We start from the raw sequence: 13781 nt of genomic DNA on the forward strand, positions 1-13781 counted from the left end.
GTAAGAGAGAGAAGGGTTAGTACATAAAGTAACACTGTCTTTATGGAAAATAAGATGGGGGGGTTGGGAAGACTACGCTTGTAGTTTTCAAACCCTCTTGGCAGAAGTAATTGCTACTAACAAGGCTGTTTTCCAGGAAAAAAAAACTTCAAATCTGCCTTTGCAGCAGGTTCAAAAGAAGGCAAAGTCAGAGCTCGGAGAACCAACGTAAGATCCCACAGAGGAGCAGGATCTTTGATAGGGGGGCAAAGAAGGAACACACCCTTGAGGAAAGCTTTGCAAAGCCTACAAGAAGCTAAAGATGCAGCATTTTCCCCAATATGAAAATTAGAAATGTCTGCCAACTGAACTACAGAAGTAGAGAAGCTAGCCCCTGAATGAAGTAGGCCAGCTAGGAAGTCCAAGACTGCTGAAATGGGCACCGTAAGTGGATCACTGTGACGCTGTTGGGCCCACATGGAAAACCTTTTCCACTTTTTTATACATTTTCCTGGTAGAAAACTTATGGGAGGAAATCTTTTTTGGACTGGGGAAGAAAGCCTGGATTGTCTACTCATCATAAGAATAGGAGAAACCATGTGGTCAGTTTCAAGGTTAAGATCTGGATGGAGTTGCCCTGAGGGGAGAGACAGATGGTCTGGACAAGACTCTAGTGCCCACAGAAGTTAAATTAGAGACCACCACAGGAAGGTGAACCAAACTTGTCGAGGCCAAAAGGGGCAATAAGGATCACTTTGCTCTTTAACCTGCATGCCTTCTGAAGGAATTTGGGAAGCTGACGAACAGGAGGGAATGCATAAAATAGACTGGAAGGCCAAGCACGGACTACAGCATCTCTTGGCGACTATCCTTGTGGAAGGATCAGGGCAAAGTACCTGCTGCATTTGTTGTTGAAGGGGGAGGCAAAAAGATCGCAGCAGGGTTGACCCCATCTGAGAAAAATCCTGTTTGCCACTTAATGATTCAGAGACCACTGATGGGGCATCAATAGTATCCTAAGCTTGTACGCCAACATGTGCTCACACAGAATATGCATTGCAACTAGAAAGCAGTTGGTACAGAGAGCCCATTGGTGCACACACTCACTGCTTCTCAACAAAGGGCATAGGACTTGGTTCCACCTTGTTTGTTAATGTACCACACAACAGACATGTTGTCGGTCTGAATTGCAATTGCCCCTAGAGGAAGAAGGGAGTGAAGAGCACCACCCTCATCTCTAGGACGCTGACATGCAGATTGGTCTCCTCTGGAGTCCACATGCCCTGAACTGTCAGTCCCAGATAATGCATCCCCCCCAACCCCAGCTGGGGAGCATCCGTGGTCAATGTGGCGACGGGGTGGGAAGAATTAAAGGTCGGCCCCGAGAAACTTTGGGATTGTGAAACCACCACAAAAGAGAATGTTTTCACACTCAAGACAGTCTTGTAGAATGATTGAGGGGATGGTGCAGAAGGGACCACTGGACTGACATCAACTGCAGGACTCTCACATGTAAGCCAGATGTCAGTACTAAATTTATTGTTGTAGCCGTCGAACCCAGAGCCCTGAGGACATTTGCTGGAAGAACAGGAACCGCTAGCATTTGCCTGATATGTACAGAGTTTTGTTTGTATTCAAGTGGGCTCCTAGAAAATCTATCATTTGCAGAGGTTGCAATTGCGACTTCTGAAGATTTATAGTGATCCCTAAGGTTGGGGCCAGATGCCATTCCTGGCCTGAATTACGAGATGTCTGGATGGTGCGACTAGGAGCCAGTCCACCAGGTAAAGAAAAACGTGGAATCCCTGCAGTCTGAAGTGAGTTGCAACTACCGTCTTGCATTTGGGTGAACATCCTGGGGACTGTGGTGAGGCCAAATGGAAGAGCACGAAATTGGTAGTGTCTGGCTCCCTGCCTGAAATGGAGGTACCTTCAGGATCACCTTTTCATTTTGATGACAGTACGCATCCTTGAGGTCTATCAAGCACATCCAGTCATCCTTCTGTAGAATGGGAAGGATCGACTGAACTGTGCCATCCTGAACTTCATCTGCTTTACCAATTTGTTCGATTAAGTTAGGTCCAGTATGGGCCTGTGATCCCCTGGTTTCTTTGAAACTAAAAAGAATCAGGAGTAAATCCCTGATCAGTGTTGGTCTGAGGGGACCTCCTGGATGACTTTTTGAGGCAACTTTGCAATTTCCAAAGCTACCTCCTCCCTTTGATTGGGTGGAACATCAGTGAGGAGTTGTTTTGGCTCAGGGAGATTTGAAAAGGGAATGAAGTAACCCATGGATATGATACCTTGCACCCACCAGTCACTTGTGATGGCTAATCAGGCTTCTAGGTGCAAGGAGCAATGTCCCTTGTCTGCCTCCAGAGATGGACAGTCAGGCAACACCTCAGGGATGCTGCAAGGATTTCTCCAAATGAGAATCCCTAGACCCCCGATTCAGTGGATCTCCTCTGCCTCAAGTGCAGCATCTAACACTGGAATTATTCCTTCCCTCTACCCCTGGGAGAAAATCTCCCTGAGCATCCTGGAAAGGGCTTTGGGATTTTCTAAACCACAACTTTCCCCCACGTTGATTCTTGCAGAATGACCTTTGCAGGATAGAGAAGCAAATTTCGACAGCAGACAGGGGTCTTTCCATATTTCTAGCTGTGGGAGTCTCTCTCAGTCGGTCCAAAGAGGAGGGAACCAAAGGGAGCATTGACAAATGAAGCCTTGAAGGGTTCTGCAAAATCACACAGCCACATCCAGACAGGGCAATGAATAGCAATGCCAGATCTGGCCCCCCCCCCCTTAGAGGTGCCCTCAATCCTGTTATGAGATCAGCCTCATGGACACGTTGGAAATGGACTGTAGAGGGGCCATGTGGGAAGAAAAGGAATTCCATTCCTCTGCCGTCACGGACTCAGGCTGGAGCTAGAGATTTCCTTAAGAAAGTCTCTCTGCAGCCTCATAAAATGGGAAAGGTAATTAAATGGTCTGAGGGCAAAAATGGAAGAAGTGTAGACCCTTTTACCAAAGCTGTCCACGGCCCCAGACTCCCTGTTAGGGTGATGGACAGTAGAGCTTTCCTGGGCAAACTTTCTTGCTGGCTGCCACAACCACCATGGCATTAACTGGAATGCTTTTCATCCAGTGGGGTCTATCCTGGTGGGTCACTAAGAATTTTGTCCGCTCTTTTAGGAATAGTCTCTGGTTCCTCCCATGCCCTTGCAGACACTAGGTCCACAAAGGGATCTGTGGGGGGGGGGGCACCAAGGATGCAGATATGTCAGTCCTGAAGCCCTCCAGGAACACCGACTCATCCGGACTGGGGATTGGAGCTGACCAGCCACCTCTCTGGAGAAGAATTTCTAAAATTTCTCAATAGGGGAATCCCTCATGGAAGTCAGTTTCTGTCGTGAGAAATTCCTCTGGGGAATCCAGGTGCCTCCTTTTGCATGTTTTCTTCCGAGGAACCTCCTTGGTGTTGTGCTCCGGGGAGGTGTTGGAAGAAGTCTGGGCTTCCCCAAATGGAAGAGGCTGGCGGCCCTCAGGAGCTGGCTACCCCGGTGGCAGAACAGAGGTCTCTGAAACAGACCTCAGGAGGGCAAGAGGTGGATCTGAAACTGTAGGAGCCGGAAGTCTCCAAGGAGCAGAGAGGACCCTCTGCACCACCTCAAAGGCTGAAGGACTCCCAAAGTCTGCAGGAAACCTCCCCTGTCCCAAGGGATCAGAAACAGACCAGCCCCGGTCACCAGTAGCCCTTTGCTCAGAGGGGGAATCAGCAACAAGCTGTTGAATGCCGAAGTAATTCCCCCAGACCTGACAGAGGCTTCGGCTCCTGGACACACAGCCCCAACTCGGTTGGAACTGAGCAAGTCATGGAAGCAGTCAGGCTCGAAGAGGTAAAGACTATCTGACCCAACAAACCAGTCCCAGGGACCGATGGATCCAGGAGCTCAAAAACTGCAGGCCGGATCAGAGGAGAAACTATTCTGCAGGGAGAAGCTCTGCTTGCAGATTCCATACGGGACAGAGCTGGGTTGACCTCCCATCTGGATCTGTGTAACGAGAAACTTCCTCAATCTGTCCACCTCGTTCTCAGACAGGCTCTGAGAGGACCTGATGGAAGAGGAAATAGAGGGGGGTCTGGAGTGATGTTTGGAGAAGCATCCCTAGGAGACTCACTGTATCACAGGCTCTGGCCCCGAAGAGGGGGCTGGGGTATTAGGTGGAGAGGAAGACGCAGATATCTGAGCCGAGGAACTCTGAAGGTCTCGGGGCCTTTTTAGAAGGCTTCAACTCAATTCACATGGATGGGTCCAGGGACCGTTTCTCATGATCCCTGGCATCCTTAGGGTTTTTGGCGAGGGTTTGGACCAATATAGAAGCAAAAGCTCTAGGAGGAAGGGGAGCAAGGTCTCTAAGAACCAGCTTGTTTCTTCCCTCTGCAAGGGTCCAGGGGAGAAGGGCTTTGCAGATAGAACAAGCCACCTGAAGGTGGGCAGGACTCAAACAATAAACGCACTCCCTGTGAGCATCAGATCTTGTGCCTACTGGAAGTGCATTTTTTTTTTAAAGCCAATGGACGTGTCAGACTTGTCTGATATAGTAAGGAAACAGAAGGAAGACAGAGAGGAACGCTATGACCATGTGGAAGAAACTGCTACGATATACCTACTATGAAAAAAACAAATATGTTTAAAAAATAGTAAGAAAACAGAAAGGGTGGGTAGAAAAAGTAGACTGGTCAAAAGCCACTTACGACTGTAGGAACAAACGTTAGAAACACCCAAGGAGGAGCTCTAACATGACCAATGCTTCGCTGTGCATGGCAAACAAGATCTAAGGTATCGGAGAGGAGCAAGGCAGTATGGGTAGGGTGGGAGGAGCTCTAGCTTGGAATCCTTAGCTTGACCACAGCTGAGTCGGCTCTAAGGTCGGAACAAAGACCCACAGGTTTGATGAAGACTGAGCAGACATTAGATAGTGGGGTATACACTTTACAGTCCACTCACACAAGTTTAACACTTTACAGTCCACTCACACAAGTTTAACAAAGTCAACAAAAATTCCATTTTTTAATCCTTTTTTTTCCCTTGTAAAGCCACATTTCACAAACAGGACCGAGGCTTTAGTCTTCCATTTATTCAATAATTTCATTGTTGCTGATCTTTCCGATCATCTTCATTTACCAACACCACACTGGTTCAAGTCAAAGGTACTCATGATTCTTCTAGTCATCTCCTGTTCTCTCTCTCAAACATTTTCCTTTGGAACAGTGGAAATGGTTTCACTTGCAAAGTCATTCCATGAGGTTTACTGTCAGATGAAAGAGAAGCAGAATCCTTGTGCTTGCTGGCTCACGTTTTGTGCGTTAAACTTCAGTTTCCTCCTTAGACTTCTCTGCATCCAAAAAATGTCCCGAGTCAGCAAGAAAAAATAATCTGAAGATAGCCGGATGCAGCACCTTCAATCTCACACCTGCCTCTCAACATTCCATGACTGTTAGGATAAATTTGCTTCTCATATGCCTTGTGTAGTGAATAATAATTTTGTGCACACACATGGTCCCCAATTTTTAATGCTTTTAATTTCTGCCACAGTTTTGACAGAATCAACCCTTTCTGCTGACACTACTGCATCTTTACTATAACAGGTCTTGGCTGCTTTTTCATGGTCAGATTTGGAGCAAACACTCAAAGTGCTCTTTCAGTTCTGCTGTGGAACACCACTCCATTTGCTTACTTGTGCTTTCATAAAATAAACAGTCTGTTCATTTATTTGGTGCAGCATTAAAACTACGGTTCGCTCTACACACTGCCTTCTAACTCTATTTTGAAACAGCTCTTCTTGAGAAGCCTCACATTCAGCCCAGCCATTTCTTAACTTCATCCTCTGATTTTTGCAGTTTTATCAGTTTTTTCTGAATAGCTAACTAAAGCTTCTTCAATGTTTTCCTGTCTTTTGTTATTTGAGTTTATATATTTCTTCAATGTTTCAGATGGGCATTAATCCCTATGTCACTATGGGTTGCCAAATGGCTTACTGACAGAACCCACACTGTAAAAGTAGCAGACTCCAAATCCAGCTTCAAACAAGTGGCAAGTGGAGTACCTCAGGGTTCAGTCCTGGGACCGCTCGTTTCGCATCTACTTCTCTGAAGTACAGGCCAACACACCAAGGGACTCTGGCTAACAAAGTTTTCATATAACTGCAAACTGGGAGCCATTATCGAATCCCCAAATGATGTGGATACTCTACAAAAGGGCCTTACAGAAACAGATGCTTGGTGCCACAGCCATGGGTTCAAGCTCAATGCCAAGAAATGTATAGTTATCCCCTTTGGGGAACAAACATGTACCCGTGAATTACCACATAGGTGGCAGTACACTAAACACCGAAAGTGTAATAGGAGACTTAGGGACACAGATGGACAGTGGTCTCACCTTCGATAACCACATCGCCACAACAGTCAGGAAATCCTATGTGGCACACCGCATCACCAAGGGCTTTTCATCCAGAAAAAAAGGAGGTCATTGTCCCACTGTACTCATCCCATCATTAGACCCATTATAGAATACAATGCCCCGCTTGGTATGTACCTCTCAAGAAATCTGCAACAACTGGAAAAGCCGCAGAAATAACTCACTAAAAGAATCACAGGCCTAAAGCAGATGCCCTACGCTGACCGCCTTAAAAAACTCCAGCTATACTCGGTCGCATATAGTCTACTCAGAGGCGATCTCTGCTTAATATACAAGGCCATGTCAAACCCAGAGCTGTTTGACATGCTGCACTTGAAGAAATCCGAAACCCTCAGAGCCACATGCTCCAGGGATCTAAATCTCATCATCACAATAAACAAAACATGATGGAGGGATAGGTTCCTGACCCAGAAACTCCCCAGACTCTGGAATAGACTGTCCATACATGTCAAGCAGAACACCTCTTTGGCCCTCTTCAAAAGGAACCCTGACGATTGGATGGGAGAAAGGAAATTCACCCCAGGGAGCACGTCAGTCGTCCTGCTAGACTGGGGTTCAGTGAAGTAAATAGCGTGGGAAGAAATACCCAGGGAATTGTTATGGCTAGGCTTGTATAGGCCCTAGGGCCGATAGCCTAGTACCAACCTATGAACATTATGGCTAAGCAGAGGCACATTCTTTGCCCCTTTTCCACAGGCCAATAAGATTTTGACTCCCTTACCTACTAATGGGACCCCAACAGCTGTGAAAGACATGGCTAACCCTGGTCCAGAGAGAAAAAGTGGTCTGAGGAGCCAGTTTTGGCCACAGCAAAAGTCAACCACTTACAGCTGAGGTAGATTACCAGTCTGTTGTAGTGGAAAAAGCTGCTTAATCTTCCTTTTTTGGTTGGAAGGTCTGACTGAAGGACTGGTACTTTGTTCCATGGACAAATTGAAAATAGGACTGGATTCTCAGGGAAACTTTGCAGCAATAGTCAGTAAAACAGAAAAGCAGCAGAAAAAAAAGTTTCCCCAGAAAAGCACAGTAAAAAGCACTTCAAACACTTTCTCCAATTCTCCAGCCACCAAAAATAAAACTACAGTTGTGCTACAGAAAAAGTAGCTTTAAACTTAACTTTTTACTGCAAAAGTGCTTTCCTGTTTAAAACAACAAAAAAGTCTAGAGACAGTCGCACTTTTACCAAACTTAAAAGTAATGCTTTGAAAGTTTAAGTAAAAAAATAATTTGGAATTTTCTCCCTAAAATCAACTTATCTGCCCAGCAACAGAACAGTGTTTGCCAAACGTTGATCCTTGAAATGCCCAAGAGAAGCACTCTTCTCAGCAGCAGGAAAGCTCTGAAGGGCTTGGCACCCAAACTTGACTTAGCCAGGTCAGCTTTTAGATGCCCTGAAGCTTTGGAAGCTGGGTGGCTGGAAAGTACAGTTGTGTACACTTACCATAAATATAGATGTTCGAGTGTATTCACTGTTGCAGTCATTACATTTGGGTAATCTGCTGGCAGGTTGCCCTCAGTCGGTCTGATTAACAAAGTCTTGTGTCCTGCATCGGTTGCTGTCCCTTCTTCCATGACATCAGGTTGTCAGGGGTATAAAAGTATGTAGCCAATGCCATTACATCAGTTTTTCTTGCCCCAGATGTCAGGTCCCCCCCAAATGGGGAGCAAAATGTACAAGTAATTAAAAACACAAAAATATACCTCCAAACAAAAACAAATACACCAAAAAGGCTTTTAAGCATAGTAAAAGAAAGTAGAGGTATAGTAAGAGAAAAACGGGGCTGGAGGGAGGGTAACCAGGACTGCAACAGTGAATACACTGGAACATCTACATTTATGATAAGTGTACACAACTGTACTATGTTCTTCGTGTTTCACTGTTGCAGTCATTACATTTGGGTAGATTCCCAAAGCTATGGTTGGGAGGATGGATTTATAGAGCATTAGGACCAGCTATAAGGCCCTGCAAAACAGCAGTGGCAAAGCCAGCTCTGGATTTAGAGAAAATTGGTAAGTGATAATGTTTGGTGAAAGTATGAACTGAACTCCAGGTAGCAGCTTCTAGAATATCCCTGGTAGGAACACCGCTGAGAAAGGCTGTAGAAGTAGATGCAGCCCTTGTGGAATGAGATCTGATCCCCTGGGGGAGAGGTTTTCCATGGTGCTTATAGCAGAAATTAATACAATAGCTTATCCATTTAGAAATGGTTTGTTTTGAAATAGCCTTCCCCTCTGCCCCTGCAGCAAATGCTACAAGCAGTTGTTCAGATTTTCTTTGAGATTTAGTCCTGTCCAAGCAGAATCTAAGTTGTCTGTGTACATCCAATGAATGCAGAATCCACTCCCCCTTGTCCTGTGGATTGGGCAAGAAAGTTGGCAAATGAATGGACTGATTAAGAGCCACAGTGGATACCACCTTGGGCATGAAGGATGGATTGGTCCTGAGTGACATCCTGTCCGCATGAAAGATGATGAAAGGCTCCACTGCCCTAATAATTCAGATATCCTTCTAACTGAAGTGATTGCTAAAAGGAAGGCTGTTTTCCAGGAAAGAAATTTTAAGTCTACAGTAGCAGCTGGCTTGAAAGGAGGTACAGTGAGTTTCTCCAATACAAAGTTAAGGTCCCAGGCAGGGGATGGAGCTCTCCTGGGTGGTCTCAAGTTTTTGGCCCCTCTGAGATACTGCTTTAGCAGAGGATGAGAGAAGGGGGGAGATTCTGTGTTGTAATGAGCTGAAATGGCTGAGGCATGGATTTTAATGGAGGAAAAAGACAGCATCTCAGTTAAGTATTGCAAAATCTGAGGTAAATTGGGCACTGCTGTGCACATCTCTTGAGATTGATTCCAGGCACAGAATCTTTTCCATTTGTCAGCATAAGATTTTCTAGCACTAGGTCTTCTCGCCTCTAAAATGACATCCATCACATGTTTGCTGAGGGATGCTAAGGGGGAATTTAAATGATTTGCCAAGCTGCAAGATTCAATGTTTGGAGCTGAGGGTGCAGAATTTGGTACTCCTGCTGAGACAGTAAGGAAGGTGTCTGAGGTAGGTGCCATGGAGAAATTTGTGACACTGTGCAGGAGTGGGTACCAGTGTTGGCGTGGCCAGTCTGGAAAAATCAAAATCATTTTTGGTTTGTCCTGTTTGACTTTTAGTAGAACTTTGGAGAGCAGAGGCAGAGGGGGAAAGGCATAGACTGATAGGTTTTTCCAGCTGAAGGACAGAGCATCCACTTTCCAGGCTTTTTTGTGAGGAGTTCTTGTACAAAATTTGTCCAACTGGTAGTTCTGGGGTGAGGCAAAATGATCTATGTCTGGGCTCCTCCATTTGCGTGTCAACATGTTGAAAATCCATGGTTCCAGTTTACATTCATGTGGGTCCATGAGATTTCTGCTTAGTCTGCCAGAATATTCAGCTTTCTTGGCAGGAATTGAGCTTGTAGTTGTACTTGGTAGCTCAAGGCCGTATTCCACAATGTCATGGCTAGTCTGCAGAGAGGGTAGGAAAGTGTACCCCCCCCGCTTATGTACCACATAACCGTGGTGGTGTCTGTCTTTACCATTAGATGTCCTGGATGAAGGCAGTCAGCGCATTCTGTACAGCGAACATTTCTTTTTGATTGACATGAAGGTGCATTTGATTTGGGCTCCATTTGCCCTGAATGCACTTCCCTGCCAGATGAGCCCCCCATGCATAGTCTGATGCATCTGTAGTTAGGGTTTGGGAGGCAGGGGGTAGTGTGAATGGCAGTCCCTTGTTTTGTTGGCAGGCCTCTGCCCACCATAGGATCTCTAGGTGCAGGCAAGGTATGATAGGAATCACTGTTTCCAGGCTGTGACAATGTTGACTTCATAAACTTTTTAAGTACCACTGAAGTTTCCTCATATGCAGTCTTGCATATGGAATTAGAAGAATGCAGGAGGCCATGAACCCCAAGGCTTGCATTATTTGTCTTGCAGATATAGCAGGGCTTTTGTGGCCACCTGAAGTCACCAAATTAATTTGCTTTTTTGGCATAAGGAAAGCCATCTGGGCAGTTGTATTCAAGCTTGCACCCAGGAATGTAATTTTTTGAGAGGGTACCAGTTGTGATTTCTTTTTGTTTATGGTGTACCCTAGACAAGTTAGAACCCTTTTTACAAACTCCAGAGGTTTTAGAAGAGTGGCCTGGTTTTCTGCCTGAATTAGACAATTGTCCAGGTATGGATATATTTGAATATTTATTTGTCTGCAAAATGCAATTACTGGAGCCAGGCACTTTGTGAATATCCTGGGCACAGTAGACAAGCCAAAGGGCAGTGCAGAGAACTCATAATGCAAGTAGCCTGCTTTGAAGAGTAGGTATCTTGTGCAAAATTCCCCGATTGGGATATGCAGGTAAGCCTCTTAAATCTAGAGTTGCCAACCAGGCATCCTTGCCTAGCATAAGAAGTAACTAGTGAAGAGTCAGCATCTTGAATTTTGGAATGTCCAGAAAGGTGTTTAGAGTAGACAGGTCCAGAATTGGATGCCATGATTTGTCTTTTCTGAGTACCAGGAAAAGTCTGGAATAGAAACCTTGTCCCTTTTCCTCTTCTTGTACTAGTTGAATAGCCCCCATGTTTAGGGGGGGGGGGTACTTGTTTCTGAGCCTCTACCCACTGATTTTGGGGCAGGTCTGGCCACCCGTTTGGAGTTGGCAACGTGTGGAAATGAAATCTGTATCCCTGGAACACTATTTAAAACTCATTTGTCCTGGGTTATAAGTTGGCAGTTTTTTGCATGAAGAGCCAGTTTCCCCCCCAAAGGGGCGGCTGAGAGGTAAGTGCTTGGTAATTTTCAAGGACAGTCATGAGACTGTTTACCATAGGGTGGTGTCTTGTTATTTCCAGATTTGGAAGTGGAAGCATCCCATTGCTTAGTTCTGAGAGTCCCTTGGGACTGAAACCTGGTGCTTTTGGAGTGTCTGGGTTTGGCTTGAGTGGCTCTGGAATGAGCTGGAAAGGACCAGTTCTTAGTAGGCCAGTACCTACTAAATCTTGGAGGTTGTACTTAAGAAAACTTTCACAGTTTGCATAGATTTAGCTTTATCTTCCATCTTTTTTAGAACTTCTTCAGCCTTATTGCCAAACAGACAGGGTCCTGATGCAAAGGAGCATCCAACAGTTTTGCTTTAACATGATCAGACAGAGGGTGCGCTCCTTAAGCCAAGCATGCCTTCTAAGCACAGACCCAGTAACAGCAGCCCTGCATGAGGCCTCTAAAGAATCAAAACCACATTGCAAAGTATGTTTTCCAACTTGTTCAGCTGAATGCAATAAATCCTGTAAATCTATTTTCCACAGTCATAAATCAACATAATTTTCTGTTTAAGCAGTCCCATGATATGCTGTTATTTTAGCACATGGAACTGACAGTGTAAAGACCTAATTGCCAAGGTTGCAGAAGTATAAACTTTTTTACCCCATCTATCCAGCGCCTTGGAGTCTGTCAGAAGGGGTAAGATTTTTAGCAGTAGAAGCCTTAATGCTCTTGGGCCCCTAAGAAATGGTTTCTGGGTCCGCAACAGGATTTTTGAAAAGGAATTTGTGGGACTCAGGAATCCTGTAGTATCTGTCTGGTTTACTAGGGGCCAGAGGCAGGGAAATCAGGGGCCATACTGGATTCCGAAAACACATCAACGATGTCTAGTACAGGAGGTATAGCCAAAGGCCTATGCTGAGGAAGGAGGAAATCACTAAGCCTCTTTTTGAATTCAGAAAATTCCTGACTTTCCCAGTGGAAATGCTCCCTTAAGGCATGTAAAAGTTTCCCCCAAAAGAGAAATCCTCAGGGAAAGAAGCAGAGGGAATGGAATCCTCTGCATCAAAATCCTCATAAGTAGCTATGGACAAATTCAGGTCATTAGAAGAGTCAGAAAAAACAGAGTCCTGTTCAGAAGATTCATAGTCAAGTTCAGCCCTAGGCTTCTTAGAAGGGGGGGGGGGGTATGACTACTCCTGATTAGAGTAACTAAATCTTCAGCCATTTTGATCACTTCTTTTTTAGGCATAGGGGCCTGAACATGTGGCCTGGGCATCGGTTTTTTAGACATAGACTGAGATTTAAGTCTTGGTACTGAAGGTGGAGTCAGTTTAATATGCAAGTCTGTAGGCCTGAATACACCCTCAGAAGCCAGTGCATGCACAGCGGCTCCGGACCCATCCAAGGTAGAGACATCCGCGGGTTCCATAGGTGAAGCATCTCGCGGCATACAGGACTCCGAATGGGTCAGAAGTCTGTGAATAAGAAGTAGCGGGTATCGGGGGCTGCGAAAGAGCCTCACTAAGTACCGGCCAACTGGCGACTGGCTTAGAAGCGTTGCTAGAAGTTTTGGACCTCAACACCGGTCTGTCTTTTTCTTTGAGTTTTTTCGGTATTCCAGTAGTCGGATGGCTAACAGACGTAATTTCTGGATAATTAAACCGAGAACCGAAATATTTAGAAGCAAAAATGTACAGACGATGGATAGTGCGCTAATTAAATAAAGCACAAAACCGACAGCAAGGTACGTTATGGTTAGGGTCTAGGGATGGAACACAGTACAAATGAAAATCCTTATGAGGTATTTGCTTCCCACAAGTAATGCAATTTTTAACTTTTACTGACATCGGTAAGGAGCAAAGAAAAAGTTTCCTCAACGGGGTACTTAGCTTTTAGTTGAAGACTTCAGTTCTGAAACTGGAAAACAAAAATTTCAGGAGTTGGCCAACCGGCACTTGCGAACTGCTTCTGCTTCACGCACTGCACGTCAAGAAAGACTGATGTAATGGCGTCGGCTGCATACTTTATACCCCTGACAACCTGATGTCATGAAGAAGGGACAGCAACCGATGCAGGACCCAAGACTTTGTTAATCAGGCCGACTGAGGGCAACCTGCCAGCAGATTACCCAAATGTAATGACTGCAACAGTGAAACACAAAGAACATCAGTCTATGCAGGATATAACCCATACAATGTAGGCTACAGTAGTAGTGGTCATAATGAGCATCTTTAAGGACTTCTATGAATCCTTTTTTTATTGTAGCTGAGTTAATTGTTTTACTTAAACTGTTTGTTCTGCATCAAAACTTAAAAGGGTGTGAATGATAATCTCATCCACAATGGACAAATTAATACTGGAAACACAACATTATTCATTTGAGACAATCAAATATGAACCTGACAAAGAATTAAAAGCTAAAGCATTCTCACATACCCTCCAATTTACACAGTTCACTACAGCTCTCTTACAAAAATATTTTCCATAGGCTCACCTGATTAACAGTTGGAGAATGCTTTCCAGGAAGTTCTGTATTC

At 45.1% G+C, this 13781-nt stretch overlaps 1 protein-coding gene across 1 annotated transcript in view; it reads right to left on the minus strand.

The window, feature by feature from the left end:
- Positions 1 to 13781, minus strand: part of NOL11 (nucleolar protein 11) — a 1613635-nt gene that overhangs the window by 183611 nt on the left and 1416243 nt on the right. Inside the window, exon 14 of the mRNA XM_044086719.1 lies at positions 13739 to 13781. This exon is cut by the window's right edge and continues 50 nt beyond it. Coding sequence (XP_043942654.1) covers positions 13739 to 13781 — 43 coding nt within the window. The remainder of the gene's footprint in view (positions 1 to 13738) is intronic.

Source organism: Protopterus annectens, chromosome 10.part0, assembly GCF_019279795.1.
Source record: "Protopterus annectens isolate FY-2018-M chromosome 10.part0, PAN1.0, whole genome shotgun sequence".
NCBI classification, from domain to species: Eukaryota; Metazoa; Chordata; order Ceratodontiformes; family Protopteridae; genus Protopterus; species Protopterus annectens.